The sequence below is a fragment of the Xenopus tropicalis genome, chromosome 3 (assembly GCF_000004195.4).
Source record: "Xenopus tropicalis strain Nigerian chromosome 3, UCB_Xtro_10.0, whole genome shotgun sequence".
In the NCBI taxonomy this organism is placed as follows: domain Eukaryota; kingdom Metazoa; phylum Chordata; class Amphibia; order Anura; family Pipidae; genus Xenopus; species Xenopus tropicalis.
The window spans coordinates 15,768,991-15,788,704 of NC_030679.2; the positions used below are offsets into that span (position 1 = coordinate 15,768,991).

The 19,714-nt window shown below is 41.9% G+C and overlaps 2 protein-coding genes across 2 annotated transcripts in view; one reads left to right on the top strand and one right to left on the bottom strand.

The window, feature by feature from the left end:
* LOC100485856 (carbohydrate sulfotransferase 1) overlaps nucleotides 1-4,754 on the top strand; it is a 56,590-nt gene extending 51,836 nt beyond the window's left edge. The window contains exon 3 of the mRNA XM_002942201.5: nucleotides 2,556-4,754. Within this exon, the coding sequence (XP_002942247.1) occupies nucleotides 2,556-3,652 (1,097 nt within the window). The 3' untranslated portion in view covers nucleotides 3,653-4,754. The remainder of the gene's footprint in view (nucleotides 1-2,555) is intronic.
* A 2,624-nt stretch (nucleotides 4,755-7,378) lies between these two features.
* On the bottom strand, nucleotides 7,379-19,590 carry tmem263 (transmembrane protein 263). The gene is made up of 3 exons (NM_204068.1): nucleotides 19,484-19,590; nucleotides 12,272-12,340; nucleotides 7,379-9,466 (listed from the first exon to the last, which is right to left on the bottom strand). The coding sequence occupies exons 2-3, from the start codon at nucleotides 12,333-12,335 to the stop codon at nucleotides 9,186-9,188; spliced, it is 345 nt and encodes a 114-aa protein (NP_989399.1). The 5' UTR covers nucleotides 12,336-12,340; nucleotides 19,484-19,590; the 3' UTR covers nucleotides 7,379-9,185.
* Nucleotides 19,591-19,714: the final 124 nt, after the last annotated feature.

Here is a 19,714-nt window from a genome sequence, read left to right on the forward strand (position 1 = left end):
AAATCCTCCACAACTCCTACTTAACCCCAGAAAGAAGATATAAAATGGGCAACCTACAATCAGACAAATGCCTCAAATGCCAACTTAATACATAATCGGTCGTGTCCCAAAATACAAAATTTGTCATACTGGACACAGGTGACGGGAAAACCCCTTCAAATAAAACTAGAATGGGCATTGTTTAGTACAACCAAATTCTATACGCAACTAACTAAACCTGAAAAATTATTGGCGGGGAGACTGTCGGCAGCAGCTCGGAAGACAATATTACACCAATGGCTAACCTCAGATACTCCATCCATAACACTAGCAAAAAAAAACTACACCATGTATTCTACATGGACTAGTTGGAGACAACAATCAAGAAAGAACAAATTACTGCAAAATTCTTCAACACATGGCTCATATATATATCTTCTTTACCTCAGACAATCAGAAACCTCACAGTTTACACGTTTAGACACAGAAATACTTAAGGAACACCCACTTTCAAAACCTACAAATTCAAGAAACCAATCAACAAAACTACGAACCCCCCAGGAGCCAACAAATAAATAAAATGTTGGCAACCTACCTACAGTAAAAATCAATTCTCACAAGGCCCAGGACGAACAGGTATGAGCTAAAAGTTCAAATTTTGTAAAATACGTTAAACTCCCAATGTTTCATTTTCTACCACTCTATTACTTACAAAACATGAATGTAAGATAACATATCACCAATGTTGTAATAGAAATGTTTGATGATATGAAAATAAAAACAAAGTATAAAAAAAAATTAGAATTTGCTTATAATTGAGTCTATGGGAGATAGCCTTTCCGTAATTCGTAACTTTTTGGATAATGGGTTTCTGGATAAGGGATCCCATACCTGTACTGGTTTGTTGAATTCAAATTGGGTAATCCTCCTGCATTTATAATTAACTGGAACTGGAGGATAAAATCTGACAGTTTTATGAAAGGTTAAAAATAACATAGTTTCCTTTCCCTTTGGCACCTGTAAGACACAATAACTGAAGGGCCAGAGGGCAGACACCGAGGAAATATTATTAGAAGCATGAGTCGCACCATCAGTGATGCTTAACAGAGTTGCTTTTAAAGGGCACATTGGAATGAATCATTTCTGACATATAGCAGACTGCGGAGCTGCGGACGTGCACTGCAGTGATATACAGCATTAACGGCCTTTGCCAAGCTGCTGCTGGTAGGGATCATTTAGTGCACCTCCAGAGAGCGCTGGGAGATGTTTATTACCTCTATTATACATCATACATCATTAATTCATTATGCAGCATCACGTTGTTTCACCTTACAAACACTTCTGCATTAATTAAAAGGCAATTAAGATGGTTAAGATTTATAAATGGAGTGCCAAAACACCAGCAGTTCTTTCTGAAGTGCTTGGTCTGAACTCTAGGAAATAATAAAACCTGATTTTCATACTGCAGGCTTGGAGTCAAGTGCAGGGCTGGTGGTGGTGACACCTTCACTTTCTCGACATGCCACTATTACCTCAAGGGTATCTATTGGGGTTTAAAAACATTCCAGCATTCCTAGATCTTTGTTAATAACATTTCCTTCAGTTCTACAGGCCTGCCCAAAAGATACCAAGTGGGAGCCCTGTGAATTAGACATGGGATGATATGTATGCTATTACCTACTTCACAGTACTTTACTTTGAAAAAAGCAAAAAACATTTTAGTAACTACTTCATTGTCCCTTATATAGTGATAACACCTGAAGGTGGCCACACATGGGCAGATTTCAGCTGCTGATTCGGGTCTTTAAGTCCGACTCGGCAGCTTATCTGCCCATGTATGGGGGCCTCCCCAACTGATTTTTTGATCAGGGAGCACATGGCCTCATTGATGTGGTCCTCGCTCTGACTTTTCCTATCTTCTTCATTGCAACAGTGTTGGACTGGCCTACCAGGATACCAGGAAAATCCCAGTGGGCCCTCTTGCTTCTATCTATTTAGCCTATTTCATGGTCATTCCCTATTTCTGTATGAGAACATGGAAGCTTGGTAGATGGAAGAATACATTATAGTATGTAGAGAAAAGAGACTAAGATAATAAAGAGTTTGAACTAGGAGAGGAGGAATTAAAGTTCTGAGAGCGGCTCATTGTCCAGGGTTTTCTGGTGGGCCCCTGCCATCTCAGTCTGACACTGTATTGCAATGTGACCATTTGGCCCAAGGGTCAAGGTGAGCCTATCAGGGGAAAGATTTGGTTTTTTTGCAACCTCACCAAATGAGCAAATCTTATATGGGCCCTCAACATCAGGTTCTTTTAATACTGGTCTTTCTCTAGAGGGCGGAGGTGTTGTTGTAACACAAAATTTTCCCCATGTACACTGTTTAATAAATTGGGCCAAGAAGTACTAGCACTCACAACAAGAATGTCTTCTAATCCACCCCCTGGTTTGCCACAAAAACGTGTGGTAAATGTGTATCAAGCCATATTAAACACCACATCAAGTGTTTTCCAGCAGAATTATAGTGGACATCACAGCATTATTTCTAAAATTCTTTTGTTCTTACTTATTTTTTTGTAGATAATGCCTCAAGGTTGTTGTGTGAAGATCTTGGCCAACAAGAGAGCAGGAAGCACATTATCCTTCTGGCTACTACAAGAAGTGGATCTTCATTTCTGGGACAGATATTTAACCAGAACCCGGATATCTTCTACTTGTATGAACCTCTTTACCATGTCCAGAGGGCATTCACCAATTCAAGTGCCCGGATGCAGAAACAGATAGATAGAAGGTCCCTCCTTGGAGCCTACAGAGACCTCCTGCATAATCTCTACAACTGTGACTTTTACTTCCTAGAAAATTATCTAAGGCCAGCACCCAAAGATCACGAGACGACTTCTTTCTTCAGACGGGGCGCTAGCAATGCTTTATGTCTACCTCCAGTATGTGAGCAGCTACATCCAATAGAAGAACACCTGTGTGCAAAAAAATGCCGGACCGTCAACTTGACTTTGGTCTCCAAATCTTGCCACCAATATAAACACATGGCCATAAAAACTGTAAGGATCCCTGAGATAAATGACATAAGAACTCTTGTGGAAGACCCCAGATTGAATCTGAAGGTAATCCATTTGGTAAGGGATCCAAGAGGAATTCTAGCTTCAAGGATTAATACCTTTACAGATCTTTACCGGGCGTGGAAAATTTGGAACTCATCAGGAAGGAAGCCACACCACGTAGACCTATCACAGATTACCACCACTTGCACTGACCTCATTAATTCAGTGGAGACTGGATTTAGCAGGCCTTCTTGGCTGAAAGGCAAATACATGCTTGTAAGGTATGAAGACCTAGCAAGAGATCCAATAAGAAAGGCTAAAGAGATGTATGAATTTGTAGGCCTAGGCTGGAAAAACAATGTCCAGAAGTGGATAGAGCAGAACACAAATGGGAATGGAGTTCCCCTTGGAAACTTTAAGTTTACAACAAGCAGAAATGCAGCAGAAACAGCAGAGAATTGGAGACTGCACTTATGCTTGGACATTGTCCTGGCGCTCCAGAACATGTGCAATGTAACCTTATCACTTCTTGGGTACCAGTCAGTGGACTCAACACCTCAACTGAAGAACCTCTCTCATACTCTTGTTGAGCCAAGAATATTTTTGCCATTTACGTAGAACAGCAATGGGGGATGTTGGACTTTTGTGACTTTAGCAACCGATTCATCAAAAGAAAATGTTTAAATGGTGTTAAATATGGAGACCAAAGCCTTTTATGTTGCAAGTTTGGGAGGAATTGGGAAAAAAACCCCAAAATATTATGATTTTTTTTATTGAAATGTAGTGTTATTTTTCATGATGGTGCTCTAAAGATACTTCAACCCTTAAATATGTTTCAGTATGCTGTTTCTGTATACTGGGAGTTGCAGTTACCAGTAACAGGCAGGAGCAACACTGGAACACTGGAAGGATTGACTGGGCTGTGCATTGCCTACAGTATTTGTCTGCTGTAGTGCACTACTGCTCTGTGTCTGCACTCACTGACATAACAAAGTAGAACTAAAGCTAAACAATGAATTAGTCAAGAAATACTACACTCTATGTTTAAGGACTTCATTGGTTCACAATGTTACATTACATCTATGCAAAATATATTGTTTGGCCACAGCCATTGGTTGGCAGCTCCTGCTCATCAACAAATGATGAGTCAGACACTCTGTTTAGTAACTGCATGTCATAGGGAAGACCGTTATTCAACTCTTGCCATTTCTAAATCCATATTCCATTATTGGCCTTCAATTCACACGGCATTTATTTGAAACGGTTGCAAAACAATCTCTTTAAAATGCCAGAAGTGAGTGAGAATAGTCATTTTCCTGTTTATGAGGATTTATCTGATGGTTTTTTTCTGTCCAAACATTACCTCCTAGATTTGCATAATACTTTGTGCTCGCTGCTGTATCTTTGTAGAGGTTATTAGAAAACCAGTGGTGCACTCTATTTACAGCTCTGGGCAGCTTCTTAATCCCACCTTCCTCACATCATGCCTCCTCCCATCTTAAAAGGCTATGCCATATGTGGTTTAATAAAATGGGATAATAACACAATAGGAGGCTTGTGGCCAGACATTACCTGCATAGACAAGGCTCAACACTTCACACTTACCCAACCCACTGGCATGTAAGTATAAGTATGGTCAGACACTCTACAGTCTGCCCAAATTGTTTCTCCTACTCCCATGTAACTGGAGGAGTCCCAAGCCGGACTTGGATTTCTTACTACTGAGTGCTTTTCTGTTATCTACTGGGAGCTGCTATCTTGCTCCCTTCCCATTGTTCTGCTGATCGGCTGCTGGGGGGGAAGGGAGGGGGGGCACAAGTCACATCGCCGTGGCACCCTGGGAAATGAAGTATATGGCTAGTCCCATGTGAAATTTCAAAATTTCAAAATTAAAAAAATCTATTTGTGCTTTTGAAAAACAGGTTTCAATCCAGGATTCTGCTGAAGAAGCTCTATTAACTGATGCATTTTAAAAAACAAAAAACGTTTTCCCATGAAAGCATTTCTTTTAAGAAAAACTATACCCCCAAGCAATGTAGGTCTCTAAAAAATGTATTGCATAAACAGCTCATATGTAAAACCCTGCTTCATCTAAATAAACCATTTTCATAGAAACTTACTTTTTTAGTTAAAAATTAAAGGAAAAATAACACCAAAAAATCAAAGTGTATAAAAGCAATTACAATTTTGCTAGAAATGCTACAATGTATGTTTAAGGACTTCAGGCCCTTCCCCTGCTAAAGTCCTTATCGTGGCTTCCTATTAAACAAAGAATATTTTACAAACTCCTTCTCTTAACCTTCAAAGCCCTCCATTCCTCTGCTCCTCACTACATCTCTTCCCTTGAGTCTCCGTACGTTCCTGGTCGACTCCTTTGTTTGGTTGCGCCCCCCACTACTACTGCTATTTCCCGCCTTAAACCTTTCTGCCTTGCTGCCCCTTACATCCGGAATGCCCTCCCTGATTTCCTCTGGAGAGAATCCTCCCTCAGTCTTTTTAAAACCAAACTAAAAGACTACCTTTTGGAGCACTCACCCAGCACCTGATCAGGGAACTGGCACTTATAAGTGTTGCAGGTGACAGTGGGTGACATTATATATTTGCCTATTTGTGCCCATATACATTGTAAACTCTACGGGGCAGGGACCTCCATCCTCTTGTGTCTTTGACTCTTATCTTATTACAATTGTATCTTTTATTTATTTTTGCTTATTGTAATACTTTGTATTTATCTATTTTAATACCCCCTGTTTATATTAATGTATTCTACTGTACAGCACTGCGTACATAAGTAGCACTTTATAAATAAAGCTATACATACATACAATTTAATGTAATGCTGCCCTGCACCAGTACAACTGGTGTATTTGCTTTAGAAACATCACTATAGTTTAGTAAACAAAGCTGCTGTGTAGCTGAGGGGGCAGCCATTTAAAGGAGAGAAGGCACAGGTTTCATAGCAGATAACAGATAAAACACCATTGTATTGTATGGAACTTATCTGTTATCTGCTATGTAACCTGTGCCTTTTCTTCTTTTTTCCAGCTTGAATGGCTGCCCCCAGGGCTACACAGCAGGGTATTTATATAAACTATAGTTGGGTTTCTGTAGCAAACACCCCAGCTGTACCAGTGCAGGAATGGCTGCCCCCGGGGCTACACAGCAGGGTATTAATATAAACTATAGTAGGGTTTCTGTAGCAAACACCCTAGCTGTACCAGTGCAGGAATGGCTGCCCCAGGGCTACACAGCAGGGTATTTATATAAACTATAGAAGAGTTTCTGTAATAAACACCCCAGCTGTACCAGTGCAGGAATGGCTGTCCCCGGGGCTACACAGCAGGGTATTTATATAAACAATAGTACAGTTTCTGTAGCAAACACCCCAGCTGTACCAGTGCAGGAATGGCTGCCCCCGGGGTTACACAGCAGGGTGTTTGCTACAGAAACCCTACTATAGTTTATATAAATATATAAACTATAGTAGGGTTTCTGTAGCAAACACCCCAGTTGTACCAGTGCAGGAATGGCTGCCCCCGGGGCTACACAGCGGGGTATTTATATAAACTATAGTAAGGTTTCTGTAGCAAACACCCCAGCTGTACCAGTGCAGGAATGGCTGCCCCCAGGGCTACACAGCAGGGTATTTATATAAACTATAGTAGGGTTTCTGTAGCAAACACCCCAGTTGTACCAGTGAAAGAATCGTTGCCCCTGGGGCTACACAGCAGGGTATTTATATAAACTCTGTCTTTTACTCAAACCTCTTCCTGTTAGTTAGAGCTGCATTATTTCTGGTCATGTGATCTCTAAGTGAGCACACAAAATGGTGGCTCAAGTGAAAAGATGTAAAAGGGCAATATTTAATGATAAATATATTTCAGTTTGGCGAGATCACTTCATATAATATAGACTGTTGGTTAAGTATTCTTTCTGGGGGTATAGTTTTCTTTTAATGCAAAGAAAGAAACTTGTGGGGTTTTATTGTTAGAACTTTGAAAAGCTCACTCCACTCATCTACCACCACCCCATGCGTCTCCAGTAGGATGCTTCTCATTCACTAGTTTTATATTATAGGCAGTGGCAGCCTGAAGAGGGGAATTTTGCCTTGATTTCCACTAGATGCCAGCACTGTACAAAAGGCCAATAGCCCTAATATGGGGGGGGGGGGGCACAGTTTTGTGCAAAGCCTATGTATAACCAAAGCAATTCTGCACTTTCACTGAACACCACAAAACACAGGGTTTACAGAGCCTGGTGGTTAACATTTAAAACCTGTTTTTATTATTATTTTCTCTATAATAATCTCTATTACATTGTCAATAAATCCAGAATAGAATGTGATTTACAGTAGAAGATATATTTTATTAAATCTATTCAGGCACAAAAATGTCATCACACCACAATTCACAGTTCAAGTGGTCGACTAGATCTGCACATATCTGAAAGGCGTATATATTAGGGGGGGTATAACTGTACTCTGCACATTGAGGATCTGCTAATTAGCTGTGAGACACACACAAAGCAATATACTGAAATAAAGAGCCACAAGCATACAAAGTAAAGGGGTCGCATAAAGAAACAGGAACTTAAAGGGAAAATAAAGTTGATCTCTTACATACAGATGGAAGAGGGGATATTAAAGGGTATATAAAGCCCAGAATAAATAATAGCTGTGCTGAAAGGCAGATCACTTTAAAGCAGGTGTAACAGCCCAAAATGATGCTTTGCCTAGTGAACATATCATTCTAAACCTCCTTCTAGCATTTATTTATTGTGAGTAAGGTTTTTGGAGAGGCATCTGTTTAGATTTTCAGCACTTCTGCTATTGAAACAATGGAGCTGATAAACACACCCCTGAAAAAGTTTTGGGGAAGAGCTGACCTAGGTGTGTTGCACATGACAATCTAAAGGGGGGGGGGGGGCTATAAGTAGGGGGCATTAGCAGTATTGACCTGTGTAGAGAGATAAAAATGTTCTCCCAGATGTGAACAGAATTTCACGTCAGTGGAGCAACTGTCCAAAAATTCCATTAGCTGTGCTTTTCTTATCCGCGTCTGCACTGGGCCCCTTACCTATATCTGTTATCTGGTTGTTAGGGCCACACTGCCTTAGGAACTAATGAGCAGTTTAAATAATGGAAACCTGTGAATGGGGGGGGGGGGGGGGAGAGAGACATCTGGTTGGCAGTTGCGGCCTTACATGGGTAAATCTAGGCTTTTCTTATCCTTGCCCTTTAAAGCAGCATACATATTGTCAGAGAACAATATAGGATATACATCAGGAAGCTTACCTGTGAATAGGAACCTCCTAATCTACAAGGCACTAAGATGTGCAGAAGAACAACTGAATTAATGGAAAACAGACTAACAAACGTGTGAAACAAACTGTGTTGGACTACAATTCCCAGCTTCCCTCGGCTAGGAGTTGTGAACTGCCCACAGATGAGTTTTACTCTTGCCTTAGATCATACAAATAAAGGGCAAGAAAATATAAATAAATGAAACAAATGGAATCCCACAATGATAGACAGTGTCAATATCTATTGCAAAAACCAAGCATAATTTTTATTGTATAATAAACATAAATATGCACTTTTTTGTCTCAAGGTGGAGGCAGGGACTAAAGGGTTGAAATCCTGGACAAGTAAAAAATACAAATTAAATCCTTGTAAAAATGCAGCTCAGAGTCCTTCCTCCCCTACAGAATTGCATTGCATTAATTGGAGTTTTTCTTGTGTCTCTCTGGTGAGGATCTAGAATGCGATCACTGTGCTATTCTGGGCTACGCTAGCATCATCCCACTGGTTACACTGCCAAACCAAGTAGTGAGGTTCTTTTTCTCTAGGAAAGCAAACACAGGTCCCGGGAAAGTCGCAGCTGGCTGAAAATTTGCGCACATGATTTTGGTTTAGGAGTCATAGAATGTAACATTTTGCATTGCCGTTTCAATCAGCCTTCATAGCCTGAGGGCATTGTACGCCTGCTGCGACACCATTGGCTAGCTCACAAGTACCGCCGCAACCCGACCCAAAAACAAAACAAAAAAATGAAAGAATAATAAAATGTCTTCGATGCTGCAGCGGTCACTCATTTTTGCAGCGGATGCCCAGTCACGCCTGCAATAGTTCTCACAATGAGGAGTTCTTGGCTCAGTCGGACTTGTCCTTCTTTTTTCCTGACACTTTACTGGAAACAACCGATCCCACAGCTGCCACGCTTCCGGTGACAGCAGACACGCTGCCTTTGACGATGCCGACGCCTATACTCGGCACCGACGTCACCGCTGTCTTGGTCACTTCATAACTCTTTCCTCCAATCCAAGCGACTCCTCCAATAGTGGCACCGACAGCCCCTTTGGTCATGCTGAAGATGCCACCTGTTACACGGGAAATCATGCCAGGCTGCTGTTGAGGGTGGTCTTTGACGGTACCTAGGGGGTCAGAGAGAAGAAAATTAGAAAATCTGCATCTTGTTAAAAGGACGGCAAGGTCAATATATCAGTTTCAGAGAGAGCCAAGCTTCTCCCTATATTTTATTTCTCCACAGTACAATGGCCAACATACCACCACCTGACACTCTGGAGAACAGAAAGAACAGAGCTGCAAAAACAACCCAAAAACCACCCTACTCTGTAGTATAATTCGCTCATGCTCTTGCCAATCCCTTTAATCTAAAGTCAATAATACATATGGCACTGTTGGCCGTGCAAAATCACTTTCCATACAGACAAAGCAAACTACCACATGAAAGCCAAACCAATCTTGTAGCAATGCTCCAATCCATGTTTTAAAGCAACCATTAGGGGTGGATCTTAATGCCGTCACCCCTTAGGTACATATGCACTTCTTTCCCCTGCTTGCACCCACCTTGCTGCTAACACTGCCTATCCCCCCCCACCGGAATAAATTGGTCCGCTGGCACTTGGGGATAAGATTCAAACATCTGGCAAAATCTCCCGCCCAGTCCAGAGTGTAGAAATGGCCAGCGGGCAGCACACCTCACCCCACTCGAACATTTTATAGCCCTAGGACCAGGTCCTACAAACCCGTGTCAGGTGGCTTTGTAACTGCTTGTGCCTGAGCCCTCCCCAACAGATATCTGGATCTTGACTGACGCATATAGCCAGCTAAAGTAAGGCTTCACAATACTTATAAAGGCTGTTATGACAACAAAGCGCATTGTCCGGCCAGCTTTATGCTGCACTTCCTTTTGCAACTGGAAGGCCTTACAGGGTCCAACTGTGCACAGAGTGACATTTTCTTTATATTTCTTGCCCCATAAAACAGATTTATTACTAATTAAGGAAAAAAAATGCTCTTTACATTCTATTTTACAGTCTCTATAAATGTCCAGCAAGATATGAGTACTAGTTATTCCGTCTTATTAATCTGCATATTTCCATTAATTTGTACCAGTGAGGGCAGCCACAGATTAGTGAAACAGCACCCTCAAGTGGCACAATCATCAAGTCTGGTTGACTGCATTTAAAATATAAGAGCTCTAAACTCAACCCACTGTCCCACTGCGCCCCCTAGTTCTCTAAAGAAGTTGATGAAAAACCTAATTATCCTTGAAAAACAATTCACCAATGAGAATTCAGCCATCTTGCTTTTATCTTACTTACAGAGATTATTGTGCCATTTGAGGGTCATTATATTATACTGGATTCAAATATGGGGAGGAAGGATAGACTTGGTCAGTGCTAGATAACTGTGCTTAATGCTTCCAACTCCAAATGCAGGAGCAAAGAATATGGAGCCAGATTTATACAGATCAGCTGGGATTCTCATTGGAGGCATATTTTGCACTTTAATGCAGCTGCGGGCCCTGCAGAGCTAAGATAGAGTTTTACTGATTAAATGTTGCTTTAAAAATACAACCGTGATGTTGCTGGACTACAGCACTCAGCATGCTTTAAGCTTAACAGTATGTTAACGTATGCTTGGATTTGTAGTTTAGTAGAGTGTGGTGGAGCAGTATTTAGATCTCCTTTAAGTACTGTACTGTAAGACTTACTGTAATATTTAATTCTGGAAGCTAATAACATATATAAGTGAAGGTTCCATTTAATGAGTGTTGTCCAAGTATATGTTATTTAAAAGAGAAAGAAACTTGTTTGGCGGGTTGAACACGCTGCAGTCACGCTTATTATTATCTTGGGTGATTAAGGCCCAAGGAGGGCGTTAACAAAGCTCTAAATCAAGCATTGTGTGTTGCTTTTTTGTCCCCAAATCATGCCGCTGTATGATTACATATAGTGCCACACGACTCTGTATTGGACTCATCTGCCACCCTAACCCCTGCCTGCTTTTAGCCCACTCTACAGAAGATGACCCAGCTCTACATTGAATTGGCCTAAATGACATAAAATTCCCCCCATAGTGGCACCGACATTTAGTTTTGTTCTCTCTCCAAAAAAGTATTCCCTTATGTATAATATGCTGTATCTGAGATATTAATCCTGCTGTGCTCATAGACAGCACAGGGGGTTGGGTGTCCTTATCCCAAGGGCTGGAGGTTATAAGCCATAATCCTGCAATGGCTTTACTACCGATAGTATTAATGACACATACATTCCTTTAAAAGTGACAGAGGAAGAGGGTATTAATTGTGGTATCTTCAGGGGAAGACTAGAGAGCAGCCCTGTTAGTAATCACAATGGGAAACATTCTGACTTCTGGTATAGCACTAAACACTAAGTTTGCCATAGTTCAGTAACCCCTAGCAACCAATAAGATGTTTGCTTTAAACAGGTCACCAGTAAATTCTACCTGCTGATTTGGGGCTAGGGGTTACTGCTGAGCACCTGGGCAAACTTAGTGCATTTTATTACATAACATATCCTGACCAGTGGTCCCAAGCTGGCTACCTTAAGAATGGAGTTGCTCATATGCCACTATAACCGCAGTTGATGCTTTGTATCCACTGCAGCATCAAATTAGACTGAAAATGCAGTCCCATGCTAATTTCCATAGAATATTTTTTTTAATTATTATTAAACCTTTTATTGGTAATTGATACATGGCAGCAAATTATTCCAGTTGGCCTTTACCCTATACTTAGTATGAGAAGAATAGGCTGTGCACTCAGCTCCTTAAAGTATGTCAGATCACTGATAGGCATCTCATCAAACCAACGAGGCTGCTCTTTCAGGATAATTTTTGCCCTGATTCGTAACTCAATAAAACCAGGTGCAAATACAATAGCGAGTTCCCGTGAGTATAAAAACAGTTACCCTCTGGTGGCTCCTCGCACAGGTATGAAGGGACAGCTTCTTCAATCTTCTCCGTCTGACTCATTATGCCTGGGGAAATAGCAAGCAAAACACACAAGGTTTATAGCAAATTCAGGGGGGGGGGGAAAAAGTTATATGTTAGGCAGGATGAATAAAATAAAGTTTATTTTGTCGCCAGCATGCTCAGGCCACTGTAATATACCAAAGCGGAAAAGGGCCAAGGTAATGATTACAGGCAGGGGCGCTTCTGCCATTAGGCGAGTTGAGAAACTCGCCTCAGGCGGCAGAAGAGCCCCAGTTACCAGGGGCGGCAAAAAGCTGCTCCTGGTAACTTTAAGAGCCGAATTTCCGGTTTTTAAATCCAGGCATCCAGGAGCCGCCTCAGGCAGCGATATGTCCAGAATCGCCCCTGATTACAGGGTAGGGCAGCACAGAATGCAGTTGCCCAAGGGAGGCAGCAAAACAAAGCCTATTATCAGCCCTGCTGTCTCTAAAAAAAAGCAACATCCGTGTCACATCCAGATCCCAGTATGGAATGTGGCAGTGTAAATAACTGCAGTACTCTGATCCAGACTTCCAATGAACATTTATACATCCAATGAGCTGGGTTCACTCTAAAATTTGCTAATGAACACACTTTATGTAATAGTAATAAACACTTTAGAAGATAGCAAGTCTCTGTAAAAACAAATAACATAAAGCAGCTCATTTGTAAAATACGTTAATATAAATAAAGCTTTTTCAAGAAGTTTTTTTTTCTTAACTGTGCCACTGGATTATCTCATATTAAAAACACTGCCATTTTTAAGAAGTAAACACCATACCTGGCTCACACACAAACCAAGGGCACAAATACAGCCAATGAATGGACAAAGCTGTCTCTTTTACTCCCTCACTACTTCCTGTTACAGAAAAAACCTGCATAATTTCCTGTCAGGTGATCAGTGAGCAACACACAGACCATTGTGGTGGCTTCTGGTTAAAGATGTAAAAAAGCAATATTTACTGTTACTGATAAGTATATGAAAGTTTGATAGCCCATAGATAATTTACATAATTATATTCTTAAGGTTTCATTCCTTTAAATGGAAAGTAAAGGTTATAGAATTGCCATTTTAAGGAATTATTGTCTGTCCCTTTGGCTTGTATAAGGCACAGTGCTCATACAAACCATGGGCACGCATACTTGTTATAGTACATCAGCCACTGAATAGACAGAGGCAGGCCTCATAGGCCCACACAACTTCCTGCTACAATTAGAACCTACATTATTTCCTGTCAGGTGATCAGCAAGTCACACACCGAGCATTACAAAAATTATGGCTTGAAGGAAAAGATATAAAAGGGCAATATTTAAGGATGTTTTCATTCAAAAATGTATAGTTCTCCTTTAAAGGGGATGACTACCAAAAAAATCCAAACCCTACAAATGCTGTTATACAATTGGCTAAGCATCTAGACCAGTGATCCCCAACCAGTAGCTCAGGGGCAACATGTTGCTCCCCAACCCCTTGGATGTTGCTCTCAGTGCCCCCAAACCAGGTAGTTATTTTTGACTTCCTGACTTGGGGGCAAGTTTTGGTTGAATAAAAACAAGATTTACTACAAAATAAAGCTGATAGTGTGCATAGAGGCTGCCTAATAGCCAATCACAGCCCTTATTTGGCACCTCCATGAACTTTTATGATGCTTGTGTTGCTCCCAAAGTCTTTTTACAATTGACTATGGCTCACGACTAAGAAAGGTTGGGGACCCTTGATCTAGAGCGTGCAGATGAAATTCTGTTACTTGAGTGCCCACTGCCAAAGCATTAATGGGCATCATTTTGTGAGGTCCCAGCTGCCTCTTTGTTGGCCTGAAGATGGCATCCTATAACTGCTATCCTATAATGTTAAGAGGGCAATAAGTAGTGTAGTTCAGCAATAACTTCTTGCCTTAACCTACAAATTCCTACCACTCACCTACAAAGCCCTTTCATACAAGTATGGGTTCTATTATCCATAATGCTGGGGTGTCTTCTAGATGTTTTGCATTCAAGGAGGCGGCGGGGAGGCTTTGAATCGAAAACATCAGGCAAAATATATTTCAGGAGCCATAAGCCTAAGAGCTATGAAACATGGGTCATTTTGCCCACCCCTTAGGTGGACTAAAGGCCCTGTGTGAAAGCCCTAAGACTAAAGATAACCAATTTGGGTCCTTCAGACAGATTCAGCAGCTTATCTGCCCATGTATGGGGACCCCCCAAGACCTACCTGATCGAGAACTCGCCTAAAATTGGCCAGATTTTGTTTGGGCAGGCTTGATTTTCCATCAGATCGAGGATTGAATCAGCTCATTGATGCAGTACACAGTCTAACAACGCCCTTGTCAAACAATCGAATTTGCCAGATATCGCCCAACTTAGGTGGGCATATCGGGAGAAGATCCGCTCATTTGTCACCCTTGCCACACAACCAGCTTTTACCGTGTATGCCCACCTTAGCTCTGCTGATACCATAAAACAAAAACGTGATCCATTTGTCCCTCTGAATTTAATTTTTTTTTTTTTAAAGCAAGTTTTTTTTATTTATTTATTTTACTAAGGTGGGAAGCATTTTAGGACAAGTTCTACTTGACTCTTTGTGAACACAGGCATCAATTGTCCCTTAGGCAAAGCCTGCAGCAGGGCGAGGAGGATATTTATATAATGCCTGTGCAAATCCTTCACATTACACAGTGCAACATTATATGTACAGACATAAATACTGATCTGCAGGCTGCTCAATGTTCACTTTTTGGTAAAGGTCTGTTCCAGCAGGAACAGCAGAAAAGTTTCAGGTTTCACCAAAAAAGAAAAATGGAACAAAAGGAGCCTGTGTCTGAAGAAACAGGTGGTCCGTTGGGCAGGAAGCAACACATTACAGTTTGCTGGTGTGACATCACTTCTGTTCCTAACATGCACTATTTTTTGGGTCCAAATTGGAGAAAAAATTCACCAGGTCTGAAAACTCTGCTGCATATGAGAGGTTGCTATCATCTGCCTATGGCTAGCAAAACACATATTAGGCTTGTCACACACTGGCCAGGTCCCTTCACATCCAGGCTATCATTTCTTGTGTAGAGAAAACAAACCAGCCAAGGTGGTGTTCACAATGGTGGGCTACTGCCGTCTTCCCCAATCTAAGCAAAGCACCCCATGTGTGAAAGACAGCATTGGTACTTGTGTAATACAAAACTTTTCTGACCAGTCTAAAGAGGTGCAGGAATACCTGGATTGGGAAAAATTATGGTGGCCTGCCATGTTGAGAACTAATGTGAGCCTGTTCTTCCCTTCCATGTAAGGGAACCAGCCCAGGGTAGTTTACAGCAGGTATTTTTCTGCACCTACGCAGAGATAACAAATAACAAACCGCAGCCACGTACCTATCATTCCATCTTAATGTGGCACCTACATGTACAGGGCACATTGCAGATTTTACACCAGGTCAAGTAACTCACAGCAACCCTTCAGCAGGCAGCAGAGAGGGGGTAGCCCACCTTTAAGTAAACCATTAGCGTGTTATAGAATGTGTGCAACTTTTCAACTGGTCTTCATTTTGTATAAATTTGGTTAACCATCCTGACCCCAGTAGACAAAATCCTATTGCTCTGTCAGGCTACATTTTTACTGTTACTTTTTATTACTTAGCTTTTTATTCTGGGCTCTCTCCTATTCTTCTTTCAGTCAAATGAAAACAAAATTATTCAAATTCCACAAAATATATAAAAAAAAAAAAAAAAAAAAGACCAACAGCAGATTGTCTCAGAAGTCATTTTAATTTAAAGGGGAACAACCCTGTTAGCAGACTGGGGACTAAGTTGCTAGTCCCGGTGCAAACTTAATTAACTTTAAATATCATAAGGATAACTTTTTATCCATAATGTTTAAAACCCAATTGGACAGTACCCCTGTCAATACACGTGTTAAATGTGCTGAACAGGACAAAGTCTCATTTCATTGAGCTGATTACAAAAGTACAAATGGACAAGTCAGCGATGGCACTGTAGACAGAAGGACAAACAGTGCCAACTAAGCCTTGCAGTCACAGCACAATGTGCAACAGTTGCATCAGACCTGATAAAGCACTACAATGCTGAGATTGCAACAGAACCATTGTGCTACACCCGGGAAATAGCTTAAAAAAAAGCTATTAAAAGTCGCTTTTGTGAACACACATCTCAATAGAAGACAAAAAAATTTTTTATCTGTGGGTCGGCAGGGGTTAATATCAAGAGTCATTCCTGGAGCCTACAAATCGTTCCCGGTGGGATGAAAGGATGTATTTTTAGCACAGAGCACATCTAATGAGCAGCAAGATGGCTGCAATAAAACAGAACTATGCAAGCATACAGCGTGTAGCCAAAAAGCACAGGGAGGGTGCAGGGACGAGGCAGCTTGTGTACATAGCACAGGGAGGCTCCTAGTGCCGTGACGTGGCAGAGATTATCTCCATATTCCCTTCCCCGGCTGTGCCACGCTTTACAGCAACACATCACTTACATGCCAGGGCTCCAATGCATTAAACCCAAGGCAGAGCGGATGGCACAATGCGACCAATCCTGCAATTTGCTGTGCTGAAGCATGCAGCCAAAATAAAAGAAACAAGCAGGGGCACGCTCATTTCTCTTGCACTGACAATAGCTTTGGGCCAGCAGGTCAGACACCTCCACGTTATATGATACCTACACAGCTTGTGTTAACCCCATTGTGTCTGAGCAAATGCAATTACAATGATTGCACTGTTGTGCTGGAGATCAAATGGTCATGTTGTTATTGGAAACTATATGACTATCCCCATTTAGACAACAGTTGCCACAGGGTTAAATCGGTCTCTGTGCCACACCTTTAAATTTGCAGAAAGTTACAGGATTTTTTAAAATCCCACTGTAGCCTTTTAATGTACTCAAAAACCATTCAGCTACAGTCTGAGGATACAACTGCTTCATGAGTCACTCACACAGCAAACAACTTCTGTGGCCAAAATTTTGTGGTAACAGTGCCCTGCAACACTGGGAGAGTCAACACTCTAAAAGCCAGGAAACAGGACTGACGGACTCCTGAATCTGATTCCTAGTTGAGCTCCTTGTGTCCTTTGTGCAGACAGTGGCCACTGACTCAAGACTTGGGCAATCTGCTGGCCCTTGTATAGGCCCTTTATCATCCTCTTCATAATTGATATCGGATAGGAGCTAGTTCTACAGTCATCAGGGCATGGCGGAATATTTCCATAAGCTCCTATGGATAATTATCACATCAGGCCAATAAAACCCACCATTTACAAAGAGTCCCAGGCCAGGTTAAAGGTGAACTAAACCAATCTTCTAAGCATAGGGCCATTGCTCAGGCTCACTGCCCTAACCAGACTCCAACAAATTGCTCTGCTTCCCTGTACCTGACCAGAAAAGTTAGAGCTGTACAGTGGGGTTGGCAGCCCCCCATGCCAGGCCACATCACTTCCGCATCCTGATCGATTGCCAAACAGGAGCAATGCTGTGGTTGGTGAAAACCAGGGACAGGCTACTTCACAGCCTGACATGGCAGCTGCCAATGCCACGGTGTAGCTTTGCCTTTTCCACTCAGGTAAAGGGGAGCTGAGGTGTTTTTGGGAGTCTGCTTGACAAGGGAAACCTGTGCAGGGGCACTGTTCATAAAAGATAGGTTTCGTTCTCCTTTAACTCATTTTAGCGCAAAATTTGGACCAGTGTTCTGTGGGACAGGGACCCAATGCTATGTATATAGTCTGCACAATGGAAGAGATTAAATTAGATTCAATCCCAAAACCAGCCGGCAAGTGCCCCCCCCCCCCCCCCCCGAGTATTCCCAGCAAAGTCATTGGTGACGACAGAGGAGCCAATGACTGCGATTGTTTAAGACACAAAAGCTCCCAGGTGACTTTTTCCGTGGCACAAAGGGACAGAGCATCAGCTAAAAGTAGCATTGGGAACCCGGCCAAAATCCAGGGGCCCCAATCCTAAACTCTGCTTACACATACACAGCAAAAAGGGGAGGGACCAACAGCTCCAGCAAATAACCCCCCCCCCATATAAGACAATTAACCCACTCACACAGACAGCCCCTTTAGACCTGGTAGTTTACATGAGTAAAGAATCTGCCTACAAGAAACTTGAACACCATTGGGTCTATGCAAAACTAGCCTGCAACAGGGACAGAAGCCTGTTCCACTTCAGATAATGCAGAACTACAACACCCAAATCTCCAGCCAGGTTAGCAAGGGATGCTGGGGGATAAAGTTTAGAAACAGAAAACACAATGTCTAGCTATACATTCCAGAAATTTGATGGTTATACAGTAAAAGTTAACATGCACCTTTTTCAAGCAAGCCACATGTTGAAGATTCACTGTAGTTGTTTAACTACAACTCACAGCATTCCCTCCAGCAGATGTAGATCAACAGCCTTTTGATGACTTAAGCTTGGATACCAAATTCTGATAAATACGATATGGCATTTTTCTTTTTGGAACAGCGGGCCCTTTATTTGCCAAACAAATGCTATCATTGCAACCCAACTGTTTTTCTTTATGATGAAAGAAAATAGCATTCCAACATATGTTTCAATGGGTTTAAATTTATCTGTAAATAGCATTGCTGCTGAAAGCAGTAGCTATCTATCCCTTCTACTTCTATGGTTCTGACTCTTGAAACAACATAGTAGAAGTCATCTCTCCTCCATGTCTGTTAATCCTAATAGTTCCAGGCGAAGAATATAAACAGCTAGGCATACACTGCTCCCAATTGCAATTAAAACTATAAATCATTTTAAACCCACTGTAACATTTGTAATAAATGTATGCTGGAAAGTTGCTTAGAATTACATTGCATTTCATTATTCAAAAAATAATTCTGGGGCAGAATCACCTTAAGTAATCACAGCGGCTGCAGGCCTACAATTCCCAGCATGCTTTATTGAACAGCTGAAGGATACTGGAGTTCTATGCCTTCTGATACATGGTACATTACCTAGAAATCAAATAGGAATGGTTGGCCCTCCAGCTGCTGTAGTTGTAGTGCAGGCCCAGCTTGGGCCAGGAAGGCGGAGATAATATATGTATACATAGGGTGTCATTTATGTCCATATGTTATAAAAACATCACACGCAGTATAAATATAACAGTGCACACAGTTACCTATATAGAGAGAAAGAGACTTATAACCCCCAGAATTTATCACATACCTGCACACAGAGCTTTCTACCTCAGCCAGCAGATACTGAGCAGCCCCCAGGACCAGGCACAGGAAGATGCCCGCACAATTCCGAGCTTCCCTCCCGCCGTCTCTCCGAGCCTAGACTTGACTCAGCTGCGGCCGCTTGCAGACGTGGCGCTTGACGCATTCCTCCAGCCCAGCCAATCAGCTCAGAGCACCGCTCCTCCAATGGGTGCGGAGGGATGGAGAGTGACGTGGA

What these genes read in the sequence shown, in the direction of transcription:
- tmem263 (NM_204068.1), bottom strand. Translation starts at nt 12,335, where the DNA reads ATGAGTCAGACGGAGAAGATTGAAGAAGCTGTCCCTTCATACCTGTGC. An exon ending in GTGCGAGGAGCCACCAGAGG is followed by an intron (nt 9,467 to 12,271) that starts GTAACTGTTTTT and finishes CTGACCCCCTAG; the next exon opens with GTACCGTCAAAGACCACCCT.